The 26,880-nt window shown below is 50.7% G+C and overlaps 1 protein-coding gene across 1 annotated transcript in view; it reads left to right on the forward strand.

The window, feature by feature from the left end:
- The window catches only part of OBSCN (obscurin, cytoskeletal calmodulin and titin-interacting RhoGEF), a 452,890-nt gene that overhangs the window by 276,710 nt on the left and 149,300 nt on the right, over positions 1 to 26,880 (forward strand). The window contains 9 exon segments of the mRNA XM_044292830.1: positions 985 to 1,254; positions 1,385 to 2,740; positions 8,944 to 9,222; positions 20,680 to 20,755; positions 21,285 to 21,406; positions 22,649 to 22,846; positions 23,315 to 23,359; positions 25,461 to 25,556; positions 26,321 to 26,539. Of these exon segments, the coding sequence (XP_044148765.1) occupies positions 985 to 1,254; positions 1,385 to 2,740; positions 8,944 to 9,222; positions 20,680 to 20,755; positions 21,285 to 21,406; positions 22,649 to 22,846; positions 23,315 to 23,359; positions 25,461 to 25,556; positions 26,321 to 26,539 (2,661 nt within the window).

Below are 26,880 nucleotides of genomic sequence, written 5' to 3' on the forward strand. Positions count from 1 at the left end.
CCCTGCCCATACATCCAGTTGGAGCATTTGGATGTCATGAAGGGTCTCCTGTGCCTGGTCTATGTAGTAAACCATGGAATAATGACATTTCTCTTGTAGCAGCTGATAGAGTAGAATCTATGTCTGGACGATCACCGCCAATCACCAGGATTCCTCATCCTGAACCTGCTCTGATCTGGTCATTGCCAGAACAGCTCCAATCTGAAAAGTAGTCATGTAAATACTTTACCACAGATAACACATTATAACGCTTTTCAGGTTCAGGCTGACCCTTTTTGTCAGCAAATGGGAACGTTGAGAGTCTGAAAACCTTCCCTAATTCTGTCCAGCTCACACATCTGCATGGTTTGTTGCAAGACAACATTATAAACAAATGTTGGAAATGCAAAATCTATTAGAACATTGTCGAATTTTCCGGGATGTGATAATGAGAGTTCGGAAAGCAGAGATTAGGAGTCAGAGATGCGGGTTGGTGGTCAGAGATAAGAGCTAGGGGTCAGAGATAAGGAGCAAGGGTTAGAGATGAGGGTTAGGGGTCGGAGATGAGGTTAGGGGTCTGAGAAAGGTGTTAATGGTCAAAGATGATGTTTAGGAGAAGGGCAGGGATGAGAATGATGGGGTCATAAATTTGAGTTATGGGTCAGAGATGAGGGTTAGAGGTACGAGATGTGCCTTAGGAGTCATAGATATGACTTACGGGTTTATAGATAAGGGTTAGCAGTCATAGATGAAGATTAGGGGTCAGAGATCAGGATTAGAGGATCAGAGATGAGAGCTTTGGGTCAGAGATGATGGTTAGTGGTAAGAGATGAGGATTACGGATCAGAGAGGACGGTTATAGGTCAGGGTCAGAGATGAGAGTTAGAGATGAGAGATGCTGGTTAGGGGTCAGGTCTTCAGGTCTCATCTTCTTTGTACCTTATAGATAATAAGATTCAGAGTTTCATCTAATCATAACATAAGAATTTCCTCTTACTTCTGCAGAACATCCGGTGATGGTTCATCATCCGCTACAGCATAAATCTGCCACACCAGGGGAGACCCTTCGCCTGGAATGTGAACTGTCCAAGGAAAGTTGTGAGGTCACCTGGATGAAGGAGAATGAACCACTGCATCCAGGGAAGAAATACCAGATTATTTGTGAGGGAAAGAGACAGATCCTGCTCATCCATGATGTCTCTGCTGATGACCAAGCAACCTACTCCTGTGTCACCTCCTCTGGTGACAAGACTTCTGACACCATTTCTTTGGGTAGTAAGTCTCTGTTTTTGTTTTATCTCAGTTTTTCTGAGACATGAGGCCCTTTGTATAAGATGCCTGCAATCAGTGACCCCTGCGGACATTTCACCCTCCACATGTGATGTTCTCTCTGTTTCTTTCCCAGTACAAACCATTACGGAGCTGGTAACTGTACAGGAGGCTCTTGATTTGACCCATGTAAGGACGGATCATGTGGTTGAGGCAGAAGACAGCACACAGCCCAACCTTCCCCCAGAGGCTGCTCAAGAAGGAGATCTTCATCTGTTATGGGAAGCATTGGCCAAAAAGAGGAGGATGAGCAAGGAGCCCACCTTAGACTCCATCTCTGAGGTTCCAGAAGAAGATGAAAAACGGAAGCATAAAAAAGAGGCCGAGCGTCGAGCAGATTTTTCAGGTTACACTTCTGAAGACGTGGCCAAGACAAGTGAGGCCGACTTCTCTCTTACAAGTTCTGATGACGAGTCCCGGGCTGGGACACCATCTCTGGTCTCATATCTTAAGAAGGCCGGTAAGTCCACCATCACCTACGGAAGTAAGGTCCAGACAGTGTCTGCCAGCAAGTTTTTCAAGCACTTCGAGACCTCAAATATCACTGAAGTGAAGGAAGAGAAGAAAACGGAACCAGTAAAAGAACCAGACTTGTCAGAAATATTTGACGATGACCCAGCCCTGGACAAGGCAGCTGTCAAGATTCAGGCAGCTTTCAAGGGATATAAGGCAAGAAAGGTGATAAAGCAACAGGAGTGTCCCATGTTTACTGAGACCTTCAAAGACCTCTCAGTGGAGCCTGGAGGTACAGTTCACCTTGAGTGTGTGGCCATCAGTAAGAGTGACGTCACCGCTCGATGGATGAAGGATGGAAAGGAGCTGTCTGATGGTCGTCACTACCACATCGATAATTACCCTGATGGGACCTGCTCCCTAATTATCACCGCAGTGGAGCTCCAGGACACAGGCAAATACACATGTGAAGCTTCCAACAAATTTGGTCAGGTGTGCCACAGTGCAAAGCTGGTGGTGGAGGGTGGGGAACCAGAGATTCCTCAAAAGCCCATCCCCATCCCACCAAAATCATCCACAGATAGCGAGACTGAAACTTCTGGAAGTGACTTGGATGATGCTTTCCGGAAGGCGGGAAGGAGGCTCCATAAAATCTTTAAGTCTAGGTCTTCCCTGGAAATGTCTGAAGAAGAGCTGTTTGTCAGTGCTGATGAGGGGGATCTGCCTCCCATCGACCATCAGACCTACCGAGAAGATGACAAGTTCATCTACATCAAGTTTGAAGTCATGTCAGAAGCTTCAGTCGCCGCACACAGGTTCCGTGATATGTTCTCCGCGATGGGAATCAAAGTGAAGATCGACATCCTGGAGCAAGGGCAGAAGAACATCGAGCTACGCATAATGAAAGTGGAAACAGGACCCACAGAGCAACAGAAACTGCAAGCCAAGCAACAGATGACCTTACTCACCTCAGACACAGGTCAGGGGAGACATTACATATGGGCAGGTTGTCAGCAGTAATAGATGATCCTGTAGTATAAGGTGTGTGATCTCATGTCTGATCACATGTCATTATATCAGTGATGTCATCAGCAGGGGGCGGGGCTGTGACAACCTCTCAGACAGGATATACAGGCAGGTTGTCAGCAGTAATAGATGTTCCTGTAGTATAAGGAGTGTGATCTCATGTCTGATCACATGTCAGTATATCAGTGATGTCATCAGCAGGGGGCGGGGCTGTGACAACCTCTCAGACAGGATATACAGGCAGGTTGTCAGCAGTAATAGATGATCCTGTAGTAAAAGGTGTGTGATCTCATGTCTGATCACATGTCATTATATCAGTGATGTCATCAGCAGGGGGCGGGACTGTGACTACCTCTCAGACAGGATATACAGGCAGGTTGTCAGCAGTAATAGATGTTCCTGTAGTATAAGGTGTGTGATCACATGTCAGTATATCAGTGATGTCATCAGCAGGGGGCGGGGCTGTGACAACCTCTCAGACAGGGTATACAGGCAGGTTGACAGCAGTAATAGATGTTCCTGTAGTATAAGGTGTGTGATCTCATGTCTGATCACATGTCATTATATCAGTGATGTCATCAGCAGGGGGCGGGGCTGTGACTACCTCTCAGACAGGATATACAGGCAGGTTGTCAGCAGTAATAGATGTTCCTGTAGTATAAGGTGTGTGATCTCATGTCTGATCACATGTCAATATATCAGTGATGTCATCAGCAGGGGGCGGGGCTGTGACTACCCCTCAGACAGGATATACAGGCAGGTTGTCAGCAGTAATAGATGTTCCTGTAGTATAAGGTGTGTGATCTCATGTCTGATCACATGTCATTATATCAGTGATGTCATCAGCAGGGGGTGGGGCTGTGACTACCTCTCAGACAGGATATACAGGCAGGTTGTCAGCAGTAATAGATGTTCCTGTAGTATAAGGTGTGTGATCTCATGTCTGATCACATGTCAGTATATCAGTGATGTCATCAGCAGGGGGCGGGGCTGTGACTACCTCTCAGACAGGATATACAGACAGGTTGTCAGCAGTAATAGATGTTCCTGTAGTATAAGGTGTGTGATCTCATGTCTGATCACATGTCATTATATCAGTGATGTCATCAGCAGGGGGCGGGGCTGTGACTACCTCTCAGACAGGATATACAGGCAGGTTGTCAGCAGTAATAGATGTTCCTGTAGTATAAGGTGTGGATCTCATGTCTGATCACATGTCATTATATCAGTGATGTCATCAGCAGGAGGCGGGGCTGTGACTACCTCTCAGACAGGATATACAGGCAGGTTGTCAGCAGTCATAGATGTTCCTGTAGTATAAGGTGTGTGATCTCATGGCTGATCACATGTCAGTATATCAGTGATGTCATCAGCAGGGGGCGGGGCTGTGACTACCTCTCAGACAGGATATACAGGCAGGTTGTCAGCAGTAATAGATGTTCCTGTAGTATAAGGTGTGTGATCTCATGGCTGATCACATGTCAGTATATCAGTGATGTCATCAGCAGGGGGCGGGGCTGTGACTACCTCTCAGACAGGATATACAGGCAGGTTGTCAGCAGTAATAGATGTTCCTGTAGTATAAGGTGTGGATCTCATGTCTGATCACATGTCAGTATATCAGTGATGTCATCAGCAGGGGGCGGGGCTGTGACTACCTCTCAGACAGGATATACAGGCAGGTTGTCAGCAGTAATAGATGTTCCTGTAGTATAAGGTGTGTGACCTCATGTCTGATCACATGTCATTATATCAGTGATGTCATCAGCAGGGGGCGCGGCTGTGACAACCTCTCAGACAGGATATACAGGCAGGTTGTCAGCAGTAATAGATGTTTCTGTAGTATAAGGTGTGGATCTCATGTCTGATCACATGTCATTATATCAGTGATGTCATCAGCAGGAGGTGGGGCTGTGACTACCTCTCAGACAGGATATACAGGCAGGTTGTCAGCAGTAATAGATGTTCCTGTAGTATAAGGTGTGTGATCTCATGTCTGATCACATGTCATTATATCAGTGATGTCATCAGCAGGGGGCGGGGCTGTGACAACCTCTCAGACAGGATATACAGGCAGGTTGTCAGTAGTAATAGATGTTCCTGTAGTATAAGGTGTGTGATCTCATGTCTGATCACATGTCAGTATATCAGTGATGTCATCAGCAGGGGGTGGGGCTGTGACTACCTCTCAGACAGCATATACAGGCAGGTTGTCAGCAGTAATAGATGTTCCTGTAGTATAAGGTGTGTGATCTCATGTCTGATCACATGTCATTATATCAGTGATATCATCAGCAGGGGGCGGGGCTGTGACTACTTCTCAGACAGGATATACAGGCAGGTTGTCAGCAGTAATAGATGTTCCTGTAGTATAAGGTGTGGATCTCATGTCTGATCACATGTCAGTATATCAGTGATGTCATCAGCAGGGGGCGGGGCTGTGACAACCTCTCAGACAGGATATACAGGCAGGTTGTCAGCAGTAATAGATGTTCCTGTAGTATAAGGAGTGTGATCTCATGTCTGATCACATGTCATTATATCAGTGATGTCATCAGCAGGGGGCGGGGCTGTGACTACCTCTCAGACAGGATATACAGGCAGGTTGTCAGCAGTAATAGATGTTCCTGTAGTATAGGGGGTGTGATCTCATGTCTGATCACATGTCATTATATATCGGTGATGTCATCAGCAGGGGGCGGGGCTGTGACTACCTCTCAGACAGGATATACAGGCAGGTTGTCAGCAGTAATAGATGTTCCTGTAGTATAAGGTGTGTGATCTCATGTCTGATCACATGACATTATATCAGTGATGTCATCAGCAGGGGGCAGGGCTGTGACTACCTCTCAGACAGGATATACAGGCAGGTTGTCAGCAGTAATAGATGTTCCTGTAGTATAAGGTGTGTGATTCATGTCTGATCACATGTCAGTATATCAGTGATGTCATCAGCAGGGGGCGGGGCTGTGACTACCTCTCAGACAGGATATACAGGCAGGTTGTCAGCAGTAATAGATGTTCCTGTAGTATAAGGTGTGTGATCTCATGTCTGATCTCATGTCAGTATATCAGTGATGTCATCAGCAGGGGGCGGGGCTGTGACTACCTCTCAGACAGGATATACAGGCAGGTTGTCAGCAGTAATAGATGCTCCTGTAGTATAAGGTGTGTGATCTCATGTCTGATCACATGTCATTATATCAGTGATGTCTTCAGCAGGGGGCGGGGCTGTGACAACCTCTCAGACAGGATATACAGGCAGGTTGTCAGCAGTAATAGATGTTCCTGTAGTATAAGGTGTGTGATCTCATGTCTGATCACATGTCATTATATCAGTGATGTCATCAGCAGGGGGCGGGGCTGTGACAACCTCTCAGACAGGATATACAGGCAGGTTGTCAGTAGTAATAGATGTTCCTGTAGTATAAGGTGTGTGATCTCATGTCTGATCACATGTCATTATATCAGTGATGTCATCAGCAGGGGGCGGGGCTGTGACTACCTCTCAGACAGGATATACAGGCAGGTTGTCAGCAGTAATAGATGCTCCTGTAGTATAAGGTGTGGATCTCATGTCCGATCACATGTCATTATATCAGTGATGTCATCAGCAGGGGGCGGGGCTGTGACAACCTCTCAGACAGGATATACATGTGACCTGTAGTATAAGGTGTGGATCTCATGTCTGATCACATGTCATTATATCAGTGATGTCATCAGCAGGGGGCGGGGCTGTGACTACCTCTCAGACAGGATATACAGGCAGGTTGTCAGCAGTAATGGATGTTCCTGTAGTATAAGGTGTGTGATCTCATGTCTGATCACATGTCATTATATCAGTGATGTCATCAGCAGTGGGCGGGGCTGTGACAACCTCTCAGACAGGATGTACAGGCAGGTTGTCAGCAGTAATAGATGTCCCTGTAGTATAAGGTGTGGATCTCATGTCTGATCACATGACATTATATCAGTGATGTCATCAGCAGGGGTCGGGGCTGTGACAACCTTTCAGACATGATATACAGGCAGGTTGTCAGCAGTAATAGATGCTCCTGTAGTATAAGGTGTGGATCTCATGTCTGATCACATGACATTATATCAGTGATGTCATCAGCAGGGGGCGGGGCTGTGACAACCTCTCAGACAGGATATACAGGCAGGTTGTCAGCAGTAATAGATGTTCCTGTAGTATAAGGTGTGATCTCATGTCTGATCACATGACATTATATCAGTGATGTCATCAGCAGGGGGCGGGGCTGTGACTACCTCTCAGACATGATATTCAGGCAGGTTGTCAGCAGTGATAGATGATCCTGTAGTATAAGGTGTGTGATCTCATGTCTGATCACATGTCATTATATCAGTGATGTCATCAGCAGGGGGCGGGGCTGTGACTACCTCTCAGACAGGATATACAGGCAGGTTGTCAGCAGTAATAGATGTTCCTGTAGTATAAGGTGTGTGATCTCATGTCTGATCACATGTCATTATATCAGTGATGTCATCAGCAGGGGACGGGGCTGTGACAACCTCTCAGACAGGATATACAGGCAGGTTGTCAGCAGTAATAGATGTTCCTGTAGTATAAGGTGTGGATCTCATGTCTGATCACATGACATTATATCAGTGATGTCATCAGCAGGGGTCGGGGCTGTGACAACCTTTCAGACATGATATACAGGCAGGTTGTCAGCAGTAATAGATGCTCCTGTAGTATAAGGTGTGGATCTCATGTCTGATCACATGACATTATATCAGTGATGTCATCAGCAGGGGGCGGGGCTGTGACAACCTCTCAGACAGGATATACAGGCAGGTTGTCAGCAGTAATAGATGTTCCTGTAGTATAAGGTGTGATCTCATGTCTGATCACATGACATTATATCAGTGATGTCATCAGCAGGGGGCGGGGCTGTGACTACCTCTCAGACATGATATTCAGGCAGGTTGTCAGCAGTGATAGATGATCCTGTAGTATAAGGTGTGTGATCTCATGTCTGATCACATGTCATTATATCAGTGATGTCATCAGCAGGGGACGGGGCTGTGACAACCTCTCAGACAGGATATACAGGCAGGTTGTCAGCAGTAATAGATGTTCCTGTAGTATAAGGTGTGTGTGACCTCATGTCTGATCTCATGTCAGTATATCAGTGATGTCATCAGCAGGGGGCGGGGCTGTGACAACCTCTCAGACAGGATATACAGGCAGGTTGTCAGCAGTAATAGATGTTCCTGTAGTATAAGGTGTGTGATCTCATGTCTGATCACATGTCAGTATATCAGTGATGTCATCAGCAGGGGGCGGGGCTGTGACTACCTCTCAGACAGGATATACAGGCAGGTTGTCAGCAGTAATAGATGTTCCTGTAGTATAAGGTGTGTGACCTCATGTCTGATCACATGTCAGTATATCAGTGATGTCATCAGCAGGGGGCGGGGCTGTGACTACCTCTCAGACAGGATATACAGGCAGGTTGTCAGCAGTAATAGATGTTCCTGTAGTATAAGGTGTGTGATCTCATGTCTGATCACATGTCATTATATCAGTGATGTCATCAGCAGGGGGCGGGGCTGTGACTACCTCTCAGACAGGTTGTCAGCAGTAATAGATGAATAGATGTTCCTGTAGTATAAGGTGTGTGATCTCATGTCTGATCACATGTCATTATATCAGTGATGTTATCAGCAGGGGGCGGGGCTGTGACAACCTCTCAGACAGGATATACAGGCAGGTTGTCAGCAGTAATAGATGTTCCTGTAGTATAAGGTGTGTGATCTCATGTCTGATCACATGTCAGTATATCAGTGATGTCATCAGCAGGGGGCGGGGCTGTGACTACCTCTCAGACAGGATATACAGGCAGGTTGTCAGCAGTAATAGATGTTCCTGTAGTATAAGGTGTGGATCTCATTTCTGATCACATGTCATTATATCAGTGATGTCATCAGCAGGGGGCGGGGCTGTGACTACCTCTCAGACAGGATATACAGGCAGGTTGTCAGCAGTAATAGATGTTCCTGTAGTATAAGGTGTGGATCTCATGTCTGATCACATGTCATTATATCAGTGATGTCATCAGCAGGGGGCGGGGCTGTGACTACCTCTCAGAGACGATACAATCACACATTTATTGACTCCTCTCATTTTAGCCCCTGTCTTCATCACGGAGCTCCAGAACCAGGAGGTGGCGGACGGTTACCCGGTCAGCTTTGATTGCGTTGTGATTGGGAAACCGATGCCGAGCGTCCGCTGGTTCAAAGACGGGAAAGCAATAGAAGAAGACGACCATTATATGATCAATGAGGACCAGGAGGGCTGCCACCAGCTGATCATCACCGCCGTGGTGCCCCCAGACATGGGGGTCTACAGGTGTCTGGCGGAGAACAGGATGGGAGTGGCCTCGACCAAGGCGGAGCTGAGGGTGGACTGTGAGTGATGCATGTGTGCGGTCCTTATAACGTGTGCGGTCCTTATAACGTGTGCGGTCCTTATAACGTGTGCCGTCCTTATAACGTGTGCCGTCCTTATAACGTGTGCTGTCCTTATAACGTGTGCGGTCCTTATAACGTGTGCCGTCCTTATAACGTGTGCGGTCCTTATAACGTGTGCGGTCCTTATAACGTGTGCCGTCCTTATAACGTGTGCGGTCCTTATAACGTGTGCTGTCCTTATAACGTGTGCCGTCCTTATAACGTGTGCTGTCCTTATAACGTGTGCCGTCCTTATAACGTGTGCTGTCCTTATAACGAGTGCGGTCCTTATAATGTGGACAGTCCCTTATAATGTGTGCGGTCCTTATAACGTGTGCGGTCCTTATAACGTGTGCGGTCCTTATAACGTGTGCTGTCCTTATAACGTGTGCGGTCCTTATAACGTGTGCGGTCCTTATAACGTGTGCGGTCCTTATAACGTGTGCGGTCCTTATAACGTGTGCTGTCCTTATAACGTGTGCGGTCCTTATAACGTGTGCGGTCCTTATAACGTGTGCGGTCCTTATAACGTGTGCTGTCCTTATAACGTGTGCGGTCCTTATAATGTGGACAGTCCCTTATAACGTGTGCGGTCCTTATAACGTGTGCGGTCCTTATAACGTGTGCGGTCCTTATAACGTGTGCGGTCCTTATAATGTGGACAGTCCCTTATAACGTGTGCGGTCCTTATAACGTGTGCGGTCCTTATAATGTGGACAGTCCCTTATAATGTGTGCGGTCCTTATAACGTGAAAAAAACCTCCCATACAATGTCCTGGTATATATAGAAACCTCCCATACAGTGTCCTGGTATATATAGAAACCTCCCATACAGTGTCCTGGTATATATAGAAACCTCCCATACAGTGTCCTGGTATATATAGAAACCTCCCATACAGTGTCCTGGTATATATAGAAACCTCCCATACAGTGTCCTGGTATATATAGAAACCTCCCATACAGTGTCCTGGTATATATAGAAACCCCCCATACAGTGTCCTGGTATATATAGAAACCTCCCATACAGTGTCCTGGTATATATAGAAGACCTCCCATACAGTGTCCTGGTATATATAGAAACCTCCCATACAGTGTCCTGGTATATATAGAAACCTCCCATACAGTGTCCTGGTATATATAGAAACCCCCCATACAGTGTCCTGGTATATATAGAAACCTCCCATACAGTGTCCTGGTATATATAGAAACCCCCCATACAGTGTCCTGGTATATATAGAAACCTCCCATACAGTGTCCTGGTATATATAGAAGACCTCCCATACAGTGTCCTGGTATATATAGAAACCCCCCATACAGTGTCCTGGTATATATAGAAACCTCCCATACAGTGTCCTGGTATATATAGAAACCTCCCATACAGTGTCCTTGTATATATAGAAGACCTCCCATACAGTGTCCTGGTATATATAGAAACCTCCCATACAGTGTCCTGGTATATATAGAAACCTCCCATACAGTGTCCTGGTATATATAGAAACCCCCCATACAGTGTCCTGGTATATATAGAAACCTCCCATACAGTGTCCTGGTATATATAGAAGACCTCCCATACAGTGTCCTGGTATATATAGAAACCTCCCATACAGTGTCCTGGTATATATAGAAACCTCCCATACAGTGTCCTGGTATATATAGAAACCTCCCATACAGTGTCCTGGTATATATAGAAACCTCCCATACAGTGTCCTGGTATATATAGAAACCTCCCATACAGTGTCCTGGTATATATAGAAACCTCCCATACAGTGTCCTGGTATATATAGAAACCTCCCATACAGTGTCCTGGTATATATAGAAACCTCCCATACAGCGTCCTGGTATATATAGAAACATCCCATACAGTGTCCTGGTTTATATAGAAACCTCCCATACAGTGTCCTGGTATATATAGAAACCCCCCATACAGTGTCCTGGTATATATATAGAAACCTCCCATACAGTGTCCTGGTATATATAGAAACATCCCATACAGTGTCCTGGTTTATATAGAAACCTCCCATACAGTGTCCTGGTATATATAGAAACCCCCCATACAGTGTCCTGGTATATATATAGAAACCTCCCATACAGTGTCCTGGTATATATAGGGATATATGTATATTCCAGCCCATTGTTCATCTGAATACATAATACATGGGAACAATAACACTGAGGTTTTAGCCATAGAAAATCCTCCCTGTTCCAGCAGTGAGCTCTGTGGCTCGGTGGCTCTGTGGCTCTGGGGCTCTGGGGCTCTGGGGCTCTGTGGCTCTGGGGCTCTGGGGCTCTGTGGCTCTGGGGCTCTGTGGCTCTGCGGCTCTGGGGCTCTGAGGCTCTGGGGCTCTGCTGTGTCCCCCAATGAATAAAGCAAGAAAGAGATTTTACAGGTGAATTCACAAAAATCTTGTGTTCTCGCTCATATCATTGGGGGACACGGGACGATGGGACGTCCTAAAGCAGTCCCCAGGGCGGGAAAAACAACCGCCAGAAACTAACTCCCTCATGGAAGTCACTACACTGTGGCCTGCAAGACTCTGCGGCCGAGAGCAGCATCCGCCGAGGCTATAGAATGCACTTGATAACATTTTGTGAAGGTGTGTAAAGAGGACCAAGTCGCCGCCTTACACAATTGAGACGCAGAAGCGTGGTGGAGGTGCGCCCCAAGAAGCCCCAACCGCTCTGGTAGAGTGAGCTGTGATCCCAGGAGGAGGTGCCTTGTCCCTAGAGCGATAGGCCTCGGCAATGGCCGATCTAATCCACCAGGCAATAGTTACCTTGGAAGCCGCCAAACCTCTATGAGGACCTTCTGAGATTATGAACAGAGTGTCCGTGCGCCTAAGGGGGGCCACGACGGACAAGTAGATCTTCAAGACCCGCAGCTTGTCCAGACGATGGAGAAAAACCTCCCATGGATGAGAAGGCTTAGGGCAAAACGAGGGCAGAATAATGTCCTCGTTAACGTGAAATGCGGATACTACCTTTGGTAGAAAAGACGGCAGCGGGGCGGAGCACCACCTTATCTTGATGGAACACCAAGAAGTGCTCCCTGCAGGAAAGAGCCGCCAGTTCTGAAACCCTTCGAATAGATGTAATAGCCACCAAAAGCGGCCTGGAGCGAAACCAGAACTAGGTTCAGGTCCCAAGAGTGCAATGGCGGCCGATAGGGAGGCACGGTGTGAGCCACCCCTTGTATGAAGTTTTTGATCGGACCTAAGACGGCCAGTGTTCGCTGGAAAAAAATGGATAGGGCTGAGACCTGCCCCTTTAGAGAACTAAGAGCCAGACCCCGTTCTAATCTGGTCTGAAGAAACGCCAGCATAGTAGGAAGGGAAACCCTCCTGGGAGGAAGACTGCGTTGCTCACAGAAGCGTAGGAAGGACTTCCAAGTCCGATAATAAATCTTGAAAGAGGACGGCATCCTAGCCCTAATCATAGTCCGAATGACCGCATCAGAAAAACCCCTCGGTTTCAACAAGAAGGTTTCAACAGCCACGCCGTTAAACGTAGCGTATATAAATTCTGATGGAAGACTGGGCCCTGGGAGAGCAGGTCGGCCCTGAGTGGAAGAGGTCATGGTGCATCCCCCAGAAGGAGAATGAGCTCTGAGTACCAAGCTTGTCAAGGCCAGTCTGGGGCGATCAGGATTGCCTGGATGTCCTCCATCCTGATTCTGCGCAGGAACCTGAGGCAGGAGTGGTAAGGGTGGGAACACGTAAAGGAACGAGAAACTGTCCCATGGTGCCACAAGAGCGTCCACGTCATACGCCACCGGGTCTCTTGCGCGAGACAAGAAGCATGGTGGCTTGTGATTGAGCCTGGAGGCCACTAAGTCTACTTCCGGACGTCCCCACTGGAGACAGAGACCCTCGAACACCTCCTGATGGAGAGACCACTCCCCCAGGCCTACTGTCGTCTGGCTGAGAAAGTCTGCTGTCCAATTGTCCACTCCCGGAATGTACTGTTCCGAAATCACTGGAATATGGGCTTCCGCCCACTGTAGAATCTTTGCAGACTTCTACATCACCGCACGGCTGTGAGTCCCTCCTTGGTGGTTGATATAGGCCACCGCCGTGGCATTGTCCGACTGTACTCTGACCGGACGACCCTGCAAGAGGGGAGTCCAATGGCGAAGGGAGAGGTAGATGGCCCGGAGTTCCAGGATGTTGATGGGCAGTTTGGACTCCAATAGAGACCAAACGCCCTGGACCGTCCAGGTGGCGAAGACCCCGTCCCAGCCGTGGAGGCTGGCGTCGGTTGTAATGACAGTCCTCATCCCTGGGAGAAAGGATTTCCCCGAAGACAGGTGCGCAGTCACGATCCACCAACTGAGTGCCGAGCACACTTGCCGAGATAGACGAATCCTGAGATCCAGAGAGTCCAGGGATTTGTCCCAGGATGACAAAATGGCCCGCTGAAAGTACCTGGTGTGGAATTGGGCGAAAGGGATTGCCTTGAAAGAGGCTACCATCAGGCCCAGCACCCACATACAATTGCGGATAGACGTACTGTGGCGCTGGAGTAGCAGACGCACCGACCTCTGAATGTCCAGTGTCTTGTCCAGTGGCAGGCGTACCATGGCTGCACCTGAATCTAACACAAAAAAGGGGGGAGGGGTCAGCACATCCCAATGCGCAGGTGCACGTCGCAATGTGGCTGCAAATATACATCTAACAAACACATACTGCAACAGCACTCTACAAACCAAAGGTAGAGTACAAAAGTATATTACATTGTAAATGCTATGCTAATAACTTAGAGATGCTTAGCAAATACATTTTGTACATAATCATTTGACCCGTCTTATAGAGATCGCCTTGGCGTGCTGCAGACGGGCTCAAATGACATATACTCTACCTTTGGTTTGTAGAGTGCTGTTGCACTATGTGTTTGTTAGATGCACCTGAATCTAACGTCATGCCCAGGAACCTGACGTGAGTGGCGGGAGACAGGAAGGACTTCTGCAGATTGACTATCCACCCGAAGCGGGATAGAGTGCTCACAGTGAACTGAAGACTTTCCTCTCATTGAGACGCCATAGGAGCCTTGATCAAGACATCCAAATATGTGAGTAGAGTAATGCCCCTAGATCGCAGAAGGCCCAGAAGGGGAGCGAGTACCTTTGTGAATACTTGCGGAGCTGTCGCCAGGCCAAATGGTAGGGCGACAAATTGTTAATGGGACGAATGAATGGCAAACCGAAGAAAACGTTGGTGAACGGTTGCGATGGGAATGTGTAGGTAGGCATCCTGGATGTCTATGGACGCCATAAATTCCCTTTGTACCAATGAAGCAACCACGGAACGAAGGGACTCCATCCTGAATCGCTGAATATGGAGGAAGCGGTTCACTATCTTGAGGTCCAGCACTGGGCGAACATTGCCCTCTTTTTTGGGGACCACGAACAGGTTGGAATAAAAACCTGTAAACCTTTCCTCTAAAGGCACCGGTGTTATCACCCCCCATGAGAGAAGGGATTGAACTGCGTGAAAGAATGCCGCAGCTCGAACTGGATCCCTGGGAGGCTGAGAGGAAAAAACGGTTGGGCGGAATAGACTTGAATTCTATCTTGTAACCCACTGTGACGACCTCGAGTGCCCATGCCTCCGAAATATGGATTCGCCAAATCTCCTGAAAAAGGAGGAGAAGCCACCCCACCCGTGAGGGTGGGGACACACCTTCATGCTGAAGGCTGTTTTCCGGGAGCGGAACGAGGTTGCTGAGCTCGCGGACGCCAGGCCTGCTGGGGCTTAAAGGACGGGCCCTTTCGTCGGTCCTGAGTGGACGGTCCCGCAGTTGAGGTGGGTGCTGGACGGGTGCCCGAGAACCGGCGAAAGGACTGGTAACGGGAGGAGGAAACTCTAGGACGAAAGGAACCCCTAGCCTTGGGTTGGGGCAGATGGATGCTTTTCCCACCCGTTGCTTCCGAAATAATCTCGTCCAGCCAGGCACCAAAGAGTCGAGACCCAGCAAAGGGAAGTCTCAAAGGCGAGTGTTTAGAGGATGAATCTGCCGCCCAAACCTTGAGCCATAACTCTCGGCGTAAAGATATCACAAGAGCTGAGGAACGGGCGACCATCGTCCCAGCGTCCAGAGCCACTTCGCAGAGATACTTCCCTGCCTGAAAAAATTTGGAGTGCTAAAGACTGGAGCTCAGCAGGGGGAAGGTCAGACGCTAGGTCTTGGTTCAAACGGAGGGCACACTCCGAGACCACCTTGGCTACCATGCAGAGGAGAAAATTGGTCGTAAGGCCGAACCACTAGCCACAAAGATAGACTTGGAGAGCGATTCTATGCGAGGGTCTACCGGGTCCTGGAGAGATGAGCCATCCGCCACCAGGATAACCGTGTTCTTAGCCAGGCAAGCGACCGAGGGGTCCACCCTCGGAGGAGAAGCCCATTTTCCACGTAATTGACTGGAAAAGGATAGAGTAGGTCAAATCGCTTAGGAACAATGAAGCGTAGACCTGGCTGGTCCCAAACTTTTGCGACAACTACAGAAAAGTAATCGTGTAATGGGAAAGACTTAGGTGTCTGCCTTGAACGCAAAAATGACACCCCCATGTGGCTGGTGGAGGGATTTCCTCCTGAACCTGGAAGGTGTCACGTATAGCAGATATCAGGCTATCCACCATTGATGCAATCTATCTGAGAAGAGTGCTCCAAGTCCATTTCTGTATCCGAACCCCCAATCTCGCCCTCCAACAGTGCGTCACCTAAGAGGGAGGACGCCTGTGATCGGGAGACGCTTACTAGGAAGTCTGCTTCTGGTTTGTATGCCTTGTGACGGTGTGGATTGCACCGGTGGCGATTTCTCAACCAAAGAACCCAGCAAAGAAAGGGTGGAATGGTAGATTTTAGAGAGGTCGTCCACTGCACCGGACAGGGACCTTGCCCAGTCGGGTTCCCCATAGCCAGGATGGTCCTGCACTTCTGTGGACTGCTGTAGAATAGGGGGATGGCGCCTGACATGCAGAGCATAGTGGTAGTGACTGGCCACGAGGGAACTTCACTGAGCATGAAGTCCAGGCATAGTAGGTGGTCCTGCAGGGTGCCTGAGGGGGAGTATTGGCTGAATCAGACATTGTGGCACAGGTCTCTATGCTGGAGGGGGTAGAGATCTCCTACCAGAAAAATGGTGGTCCCAGGACCTGTATCTCACCCTGCAGCTCGACAGGAAGGAGGAGGAAGCATTGCCGCGGCGGGAGAATAACAACTCTGAGAAGGACGGCGGAGCGGGCTGACGTAGAGGAAGCCACGCCCCCCCGCTCCGGTGCTCTCACTGTGCGGCGCATGGAGCCGCCATTAGCTGGGGATGTATGTAAATTAATAGGGGACGAATGTGGGAAGTGGCCGCTGCGGCAATAGGAGCCGGAGGGGATGAGGGCGGGAGACGCCCCCCCCCATCGCTGTAACATGAGATGCCGGCGGCGGCTGGATTAACCCCTGCTCTACCGAATGTGGGGAGCCAAGATGGGCGACAGGTGGGTGGGATACCTCGCTACCCCCTACAGGCAGGGATGGGAGACAGGGAGAGAGGGTTTATACTCACCTGTCTTCATCTGTGGTCTTCACCCTTTAATCCTGTACCAGCAGGGCCACCACCACGACCGGGGGGTCCGGGCAGAGAAGGGCTGGAGAGTAGGTGGCCCTCTTGCTGGCGGGAAGCAGGGGAGCGGTCCGCTTTGTCTTCTAGGGGGAGGCAGGGCGGTGGAACAAGTGACACCGGGCAGCTTCCCAGGGAGACCATGCGAATCTGTGCCCCATCCAGAAAACCTAAAAAAATATAGAAAAAATAAATCAAAAAGAGCTGCCCTGCTGAGCAGGTAAGTCGGCCTCCTGACACTGAGCTAAGAACTGATCAGGTCTCTCCAGGCTGGAGGGGTATAGCCGGCAGGGGAGGAGCTGACCGCGTTCAGCCTAGTGTCGCCTCCTAGTGGCAGCAGCAAGCTATACCCAATGATATGAGCGAGAAATACAGGTTGCAGGGTGTGGCGAAACCAACCTCGCCACTGGGTTTTGGAGAGGACTGTTTAAAAGCCTCTTGCCTCAGGATTATGGCCCATAGTAACTTTAAAGGAGAAGACAGACCGGCCGCACAGCTTAAATCTGTCTGTAGAATAGTATTTTATGTTATTATGCGTTCTGTTAAATTGTATGTTATGTGAGGGCACCCAGATAGCTAATATCATTGTATTCGTGTATTCTGAGTGCCATTCACCTAATGATATGCACTCAGACTTGAGCTATCTGGGGATATGTTAAATGTCTGTGTTTGCTGGGAGGGTGTGCCATTGTGTGTTTGGGTGGTGATTCCTGTCCTGTTGTCTCCACATGTGTATTGGTCATCTCCCCTTTGTCCTGAGACATAATTGGATTGTCTTTGGTCGTCTCCGGGACAGAGGGGAGGAAACCATGATGCATTGTGGGGATATGTTGTATCTGCAACAAACTGTAATAAAAACCAGGCTGGGTGTGCCAGCACTTCAGAGCACTGCTTGACCCTCAACACGGAGCCTTGTCTCGTTATTGGGGGGGATTCCCTGTATGCTGTTGGAGACTGATTGCCAGGAGTGTAAGCTGATTGGATCCTTTTCCTGTTCGTCTGCCGGCAGCTACTTGCGAGGTTCCAGTTTGGAGTGCTATGTTGTATCCAGTTCGGGAGGTTGGTGTTCTGCAGTAGCTGTGCCTGTCTCTCGGAAAGGGGCATATCGCCTAAACGGACTTTAACCCCTTGTCTGCTGAAACGGTGCCGTTACATTGGTGGCAAGCAGCGGGATCGTTCCTACAGCCAGAAGGACAGCTACAGGAGACACCATTTCTTTGGATTTTACAACTTAAGGGCAACGCATGTCTCAGTACAGCGACCCTAAAAGCACCAGGATGGAACCAGCAGTGGAGTACAGATACTCTGTGGAGGAATTTGACCGTATGATGTGGTTGCGGCTGAACTTCTTCGGACCCAATCCAGGTGAGAAATACGTGAAGTTCGTGAGGAATCTAGTGTCTACGACCCTACTATACCGGGCAGAAGGTGACGGTCAGCTGCCACGTTGGGTGGACCTCCATCGGAGGTTACGGTTGCGGGACAGTGGGAGCCTAGTCTCCATTCCCCAGCGGCAGTGTGAAGTGCAGGGAGGGGAGAGCAGCGGCCTCCCTCCCCAGCGGCAGGCTGAGTTACAGGGGGCAGAGGTAGTTGTTCCTGCCCCCCAGCAGCAGAGTGATGTGCCGGGAAGGCAGTGTGAAGTGCAGGGAGAGGAGAGCAGCGGCCTCCCTCCCCAGCGGCAGGCTGAGTTACAGGGGGCAGAGGTAGTTGTTCCTGCCCCCCAGCAGCAGCATGATTTTTTGGGAATTGGGAGCCGAGTCTCCATTCCCCAGCGGCAGGCGGAGTTACAGGGGGCAGAGACAGTCGGTCCTGTCCCCCAGCGGCAGAGTGTCCTACAGGGAATAGAGAGCCCAGTCTCCTTTCCCCAGCAGCAGGACACTGTATTGGGAGCGGAGGCGGTCGGTCGCACTCCCCAGCGGCTGGAAGTATGTATGGGAGAGGAGCTCGTTACCCCCTCTCCCCAGCGGCAGCTTAACGCACCAGGGGGAGACAGTAAGCCCCACAACAGTGCAGATGGGACCGTGGTCTCTGCACTTACAGCACAGGGGGTAGAGACAGTCGGTCTCCCCCTCCAACAACCAGGCTCCAACCAGGCTTCTTCCGTGGTAGCGCTGGCACCAGGGCTGAGTACCGCTGATCCCTGCCCACAAAGCAACCTCCACTCCAAACCAGGGAGCAACACAGAGACCGGGAGTACCAGCTTCCAACATCACCTTGGTGGACTTACTGGACAGAGACAGGCTACGAAATTCAGCAGGTCCAGTATTGGGTTGTGGGTGGGCTGCCAGACTAACTCAGGTACCGACCGGCGTGAGGTCAGGTATCTGGTTAGTCTTCCCTGGGGGGGGGAGATGTGTGGCGAAACCAACCTCGCCACTGGGTTTTGGAGAGGGCTGTTTAAAAGCCTCTTGCCTCAGGATTATGGCCCATAGTAACTGTAAAGGAGAAGACAGACCGGCCGCACAGCTTAAATCTGTCTGTAGAATTGTATTTTATGTTATTATGCGTTCTGTTAAATTGTATGTTATGTGAGGGCACCCAGATAGCTAATATCATTGTATTTGTGTATTCTGAGTGCCAGTCACCTAATGATATGCACTCAGACTTGAGCTATCTGGGGATATGTTAAATGTCTGTGTTTGCTGTGGGGGTGTGCCATTGTGTGTTTGGGTGGTGATTCCTGTCCTGTTGTCTCCACATGTGTATTGGTCATCTCCCTTTGTCCTGAGAGATAATTGGATTGTCTTTGGTCGTCTCCGGGACAGAGGGGAGGAAACCATGATGCATTGTGGGGATATGTTGTATCTGCAACAAACTGCAATAAAAACCAGGCTGGGTGTGCCAGCACTTCAGATCACTGCTGACCCTCAAGACGGAGCCTTGTCTCGTTATTGGGGGGGATTCCCTGTATGCTGTTGGAGACTGATTGCCAGGAGTGTAAGCTGATTGGATCCTTTTCCTGTTCGTCTGCCGGCAGCTACTTGCGAGGTTCCAGTTTGGAGTGTTATTTTGTATCCAGTTCGGGAGTTTGGTGTTCTGCAGTAGCTGTGCCTGTCTCTCGGAAAGGGGCATATCGCCTGAACGGATCTTAACCCCTTGTCTGCGGAAACGGTGCCGTTACACAGGGCCCCCATGTTATAGAAAATACAGGTTGCAGGGTCCCCATGTTATAGAAAATACAGATTGCAGGGTCTCCATGTTATAGAAAATACAGGTTGCAGGACCCCATGTTATAGACCATACAGATTGCAGGGTCCCCATGTTATAGACCATACAGATTGCAGGGTTCCCATGTTATAGATAATACAGATTGCAGGGTCCCCATGTTATAGATAATACAGCTTGCAGGGTCCCCATGTTATAGATAATACAGATTGCAGGGTCCCCATGTTATAGATCATACAGATTGCAGGGTCCCCATGTTATAGACCATACAGATTGCAGGGTCCCCATGTTATAGATAATACAGATTGCAGGGTTCCCATGTTATAGATAATACAGATTGCAGGGTCCCCATGTTATAGATAATACAGGTTGCAGGGTCCCCATGTTATAGACCATACAGATTGCAGGGTCCCCATGTTATAGATAATACAGATTGCAGGGTCCCCATGTTATAGACCATACAGATTGCAGGGTCCCCATGTTATAGATAATACAGATTGCAGGGTCCCCATGTTATAGATAATACAGGTTGCAGGGTCCCCATGTTATAGATAATACAGATTGCAGGGCCTCCATTTTGCACGGCAGGGATCGTTCACTTGTAAGCATGCTCCTCACGTTCCACCTGTCTGATTCTTTGTGTTTAGTGACCAGTTCAGACTACGACACAGCGGAGGCCACAGAGACCTCGTCCTACTTCAGCGCCCAGGGATATGCATCCAGGTAACACAGTGAGAAATGGTGCGGTGATGTGTGCCGCCATTATATAGCATGTTATATCAGGTGGAGCATGTCACTGCACCATGTATGGTCACCCCTCATGTCTTATACTCTACTCACATCCAGAGCTGCAGATTCAATTCTTATTACATCATGTCTGTTACTCTAGTCACATCCAGAGCTGCACTCACAATTCTGCTGTTACATCCAGAGCTCCACTCACAATTCTGATGTGTTCCAGTTACATCTAGCTCTGCAATCACAATTCTGCTGTTACATCATGTCTATTACTCCGGTCACATCCAGAGCTGCACTAAGAGATCTGTTATTATATCATGTCTCTTACTCCAGTCACATCTAGAGCTACATCCAGATTTTGCTGTTCCATCATGTCTTACTCCAGTCACATCCAGAGCTGCACTCACAGTTCAGCTTTTACATCATATCTCTTGCTCTAGTAACATCCAGAGCTGCACTCACAGAAATGTCTCCTTGTTAAGCGGCGGTCATCATGCTCTGTGTTTTATTCCAGAGAGCAGGAGAGCCTGGAGTCGGCCACGGAGCAGGAGCAGCTGCCACAGGTCCTGGAGGAGCTCCGCGATGTCCTGGTGGCCCCTGGGACCCCAATCGCCAGGTTCCAGATCAGAGTGAAAGGTACAGCCGATGCTGCCTCTCTTGACTTATTACACCAGCCTTCCTTCATCCCTACAGCGCTCCATTCCTCCGCTGCAGCGATCTGCTCCTCCCCTGCAGCACTCTGTTCCTCCCCTGCGGCGATCTGCTCCTCCCCTGCAGCACTCTGTTCCTCCCCTGCAGCGCTCTGTTCCTCCCCTGCGGCGCTCTGTTCCTCCGCTGCAGCGATCTGCTCCTCCCCTGCGGTGCTCTGTTCCTCCGCTGCAGCGATCTGCTCCTCCCCTGCGGTGCTCTGTTCCTCCGCTGCAGCGATCTGCTCCTCCCCTGCGGTGCTCTGTTCCTCCGCTGCAGCGATCTGCTCCTCCCCTGCGGCACTCTGTTCCTCCCCTGCGGCGCTCTGTTCCTCCCCTGCGGCGCTCTGTTCCTCCCCTGCGGCGCTCTGTTCCTCCCCTGCGGCGCTCTGTTCCTCCCCTGCGGCGCTCTGTTCCTCCCCTGCGGCGCTCTGTTCCTCCCCTGCGGCGCTCTGTTCCTCCCCCTGTGGGGCTCTGTTCCTCCCCCTGTGGGGCTCTGTTCCTCCCCCTGTGGGGCTCTGTTCCTCCACCTGCGGGGCTCTGTTCCTCCCCCTGCGGGGCTCTGTTCCTCCCCCTGCGGCGCTCTGTTCCTCCCCCTGCGGCTCTCTGTTCCTCCCCCTGCGGCTCTCTGTTCCTCCCCCTGCGGCGCTCTGTTCCTCCCCCTGCGGCTCTCTGTTCCTCCCCCTGCGGCTCTCTGTTCCTCCCCCTGCGGCTCTCTGTTCCTCCCCCTGCGGCTCTCTGTTCCTCCCCCTGCGGCTCTCTGTTCCTCCCCCTGCGGCGCTCTGTTCCTCCCCCTGCAGCGCTCTGTTCCTCCACCTGCGGGGCTCTGTTCCTCCCCCTGTGGGGCTCTGTTCCTCCCCCTGCGGCGCTCTGTTCCTCCCCCTGCGGCTCTCTGTTCCTCCCCCTGCGGCTCTCTGTTCCTCCCCCTGCGGCTCTCTGTTCCTCCCCCTGCGGCTCTCTGTTCCTCCCCCTGCGGCTCTCTGTTCCTCCCCCTGCGGCTCTCTGTTCCTCCCCTGCGGCTCTCTGTTCCTCCCCTGCGTCGCTCTGTTCCTCCCCCTGCGTCGCTCTGTTCCTCCCCCTGCGTCGCTCTGTTCCTCCCCCTGCGGCGCTCTGTTCCTCCCCTGCGGTGCTCCGCTCTTGCCCCAGTGTGGGTTGTCACGTGGCGGTAACATTTCACCACCTTGCTGTCTAGGGTTTCCTCGCCCGCGGGTCCACTGGTTTAAGGACGGGCAGCCGCTCCACTCCTCAGACCGGATACTGGTGACCAGTAAGAGGAAGGCGCACTCCCTGGAGATCCTGAACGTCAGCAGGGAGGACGCCGGCGAGTACTCCACCTACATCAGTAACTCCGCCGGCTCTGCCTACTCCTCCGCCAGACTGACAGTGAAAGGTATGGCAACAGATCAATTAGTCATGTCTGCTCCGTGCAGGCAGGATGTGTACATTGATAGATTAGTTATGTCTGCTGTGTGTGGGCAGGATGGGTACATGGATAGATTTGTCATGTCTGCTCTGTGAGGGCAGGATGTACATGGATAGATTTGTCATGTCTGCTCTGTGTGGGCAGGATGTGTTCACGTATAGATTAGTCATGTCTACTCAATGTGTGCAGGATGTGTACATGGATAGATTAGTCATGTCTGCTCTGTGTGGGCAGGATGTACATGGATAGATTAGTCATGTCTACTCAATGTGTGCCTGATGTGTACATGCATAGATTAGTCATGTCTGCTCTGTGTGGACAAGATTTATGTGTGGACTGAGTACAGACATGACCAATCAATCCATGTACATATCTTGTCTACAAAGACAGACACCACCAGTCGATCCTGGTTCTTACTTTCATAATTTCTTCCAGGTCCAGGAGAGCTGCAGAAAGAGAAGTCAGCAGAGGACGCTGGAGGTCAGTTATGTTCTGACGAGGCAGGAGGCACCTGATGCCTCATTAACCACATACATGGGAGTACAGTGACGCCCTCACAGGGCCGCGTGATAGAAACAAGAGGGAACGTCCAGTAAACGGTGATGGACGTGGTGTCAGGGGTGTAGGGGCCTCTGCTCACAGACCGCGCCGCACTATCCTATGTAATAAAAGCGCTGGGTCCGTGTGGGTGTACCCAGTTTTGAACTGGGCATGCGCGGGGGGGCGACCAATCAGGACACAGCTCTCCACGCGCGTCCGCACCGCCCACAAACCCCGTCCGGCCCCTGTCTTCCTCTCCGCTCCCTACCTCGGTCATAGCTGCAGACTGTGGAGCGGAGATGCAGGGGCCCCGCTGCAGCAGCCAATCAGAGGCCAGGAGAGGCGGTGAGGTTGTGTCAGTGGCTGGTGATGCCGGGCAGACATCATGTCCTCTCAGCCTCCAGGGGGAGCTGTTCTATACACAGACATCACGAAGCAGCTCCCCCTGGAGGCTGGGAGGACATGGGAATGGGATAGCATTCATTCTCTGAGTATATGATCTTGACCATGTTCCATTTCATTTTAGAGGGAAGGATGGCTGAGACCTCGCCGTGTGATGATTGGTCGGCGCGCTGGTATGGGCGGCGCTTGGAGCGCCGTGTGCTGATTGGTCGCCGCGCATGCGCTGTTTAGTTATCGGCACATGGACACGGAGCACGCACACAGGGCTTTTATTATTATAGATAGATCTCTTATAATGAAAGCCCTGTGTGCGTGCTCAAGGCTGTGTGTCTGTGCGTGTGTGCTGATAATTTAACTGCGCATGTGCGGCGAGCCGGCCAATCACACGGCACTCCATACCTGCGCGTAGCCCAATCACCGCTGCCGCTCGCAGGTTATGGTGTGCTCTCCACGTCGGAGCGCCGCCATCACAGAGCCGCACAGTCCCAGCACTCTCAGCCTCAGACAGCAGTCACAGTGCCACCAGCCATAGCTACCAGTCACAGTGCCAGCATTCTCAGCCACCAGTCACAGTGCCACCAGCTATAGCTACCAGTCACAGTGCCAGCATTCTCAGCCACCAGTCAGTGCCATAGCTACCAGTCAGTGCCACCAGCCATAGCTACCAGTCACAGTGCCAGCATTCTCAGCCACCAGTCACAGTGCCACCAGCCATAGCTACCAGTCACAGTGCCAGCATTCTCAGCCACCAGTCACAGTGCCACCAGCTATAGCTACCAGTCACAGTGCCAGCATTCTCAGCCACCAGTCAGTGCCATAGCTACCAGTCAGTGCCACCAGCCATAGCTACCAGTCACAGTGCCAGCACTCTCAGCCACCAGTCACAGTGCCACCAGCCATAGCTACCAGTCACAGTGCCAGCATTCTCAGCCACCAGTCACAGTGCCACCAGCTATAGCTACCAGTCACAGTGCCAGCATTCTCAGCCACCAGTCAGTGCCATAGCTACCAGTCAGTGCCACCAGCTATAGCTACCAGTCACAGTGCCAGCATTCTCAGCCACCAGTCACAGTGCCACCAGCCATAGCTACCAGTCACAGTGCCAGCATTCTCAGCCACCAGTCACAGTGCCACCAGCTATAGCTACCAGTCACAGTGCCAGCATTCTCAGCCACCAGTCAGTGCCATAGCTACCAGTCAGTGCCACCAGCCATAGCTACCAGTCACAGTGCCAGCATTCTCAGCCACCAGTCACAGTGCTACCAGCCATAGCTACCAGTCACAGTGCCAGCATTCTCAGCCACCAGTCACAGTGCTACCAGCCATAGCTACCAGTCACAGTGCCAGCACTCTCAGCCACCAGTCACAGTGCCACCAGCTATAGCTACCAGTCACAGTGCCAGCACTCTCAGCCACCAGTCACAGTGCCACCAGCCATAGCTACCAGTCACAATGCCAGCAGTCTCAGCCACCAGTCAGTGCCAGCCGTCCCCTTGCCATTTAATATAGACTATTCCTACTAATGTTTATGCACTACTGTTCTAGCGCCCGTTATTGTAATGGGCTTAATGTCTAGTAGTGATATAATGGTGATGTCATCGTTGACAGCGAGGTCTCAATCTCACCTCTTCTTCTGCAGATCTGAAGAAGCCAGTTCCTCCAATGTTCCTGGAGAGATTCACAAACAAGAATGTGCAGAAGGGCGCCAGCATCACCCTGTCTGTGAAAGTGGAAGGTAACAGCCTGAATAAGTGCAGAATCACTACTCCCATCATCTATTGTTACAGGGTGGAGCCACATCACTGTTACACAACACCAAACTCTTGTTTAGCTATTTATTCTGTACTGCCTGCAGCCACCACTAGAGGGAGCTCACTACATACAGATTATACAGTCACCACTAGAGGGAGCTCACTACATACAGATTATACAGCCACCACTAGAGGGAGCTCACTACATACAGATTATACAGCCACCACTAGAGGGAGCTCACTACATACAGATTATACAGTCACCACTAGAGGGAGCGCACTACATACAGATTATACAGTCACCACTAGAGGGAGCTCACTACATACAGATTATACAGCCACCACTAGAGGGAGCTCACTACATGCAGATTATACAGCCACCACTAGAGGGAGCTCACTGCACACAGATTATACAGGCTAATCTGTGAATTCATCTGTATTGATCAAGCTCCCCCTATTGGTTCCTACAGGCAGTGAAATATTTGATGCGTTTTTCTACGTTTTGATATTGACACCCAGTACTTGCTCCATTTATGTGAATATTAGCAGTGCTGCAGTACCCAGCACGGGGAAGATCTCAGTGATAGTACAGTGCAGTCGTATTGAACACAGCGCCACCTAGTGCACTAATCCCATCAGTAAGAGAAGAAGCTGTAACCATAGCAGCATAAGGGGGAGGGAGGCAGTGAGAAGGAATTTTATCTGCTGCTCTGGATGTGACTGGAGTAATGATGTGCCCGCACTGCAGGGATCCCAGTCCCCATGGTCACTTGGCTGAAGGAAGAGTCTCCTGAGAACGTTCTGTTGATCAAACCGGAGACCCCGGGCTACAAGCTGGCGAGCTCCAACATGCACCACAGCCTGGTCCTGCTGGACGTGGGCACCGACTACACTGCAACCTACACCTGCATCGCCACCAACAAGGTGGGACAGTCCATCTGCAGCGCCACCGTCCAGGTCCTAGAAGGTGAGGGGAGATGCCAGTCATCAGGGTGGAGGTGGAGGGTTGGCAGCCTGCAGGGTAGGGGTGGAGGGGTCTCAGTCATCAGGGTAGGGGTGGAGGGGTGTGGGTCTCCATGGTGGGGGTGGAGGGGTGCCAGTTATCAGGAGGGGGTGAAGGGTTGGCAGCCCGCATGGTAGGAGCGGAGCGATTCCAGTCTCTATGGTGGGGGTGGAGGGGTACCAGTCTCCAAGGAGGGGGTGGAAGGGTGCCGGTCTCCATGGGTGGGGGTGGAGGGGTGCCAGTCTCCATGGTGGGGGTGGAGGGATGCTGGTGTCCATGGTTGGGATGGAGGGGTGCCTGTCTCT

This window comes from Bufo gargarizans, chromosome 5, assembly GCF_014858855.1.
Source record: "Bufo gargarizans isolate SCDJY-AF-19 chromosome 5, ASM1485885v1, whole genome shotgun sequence".
NCBI lineage: Eukaryota > Metazoa > Chordata > Amphibia > Anura > Bufonidae > Bufo > Bufo gargarizans.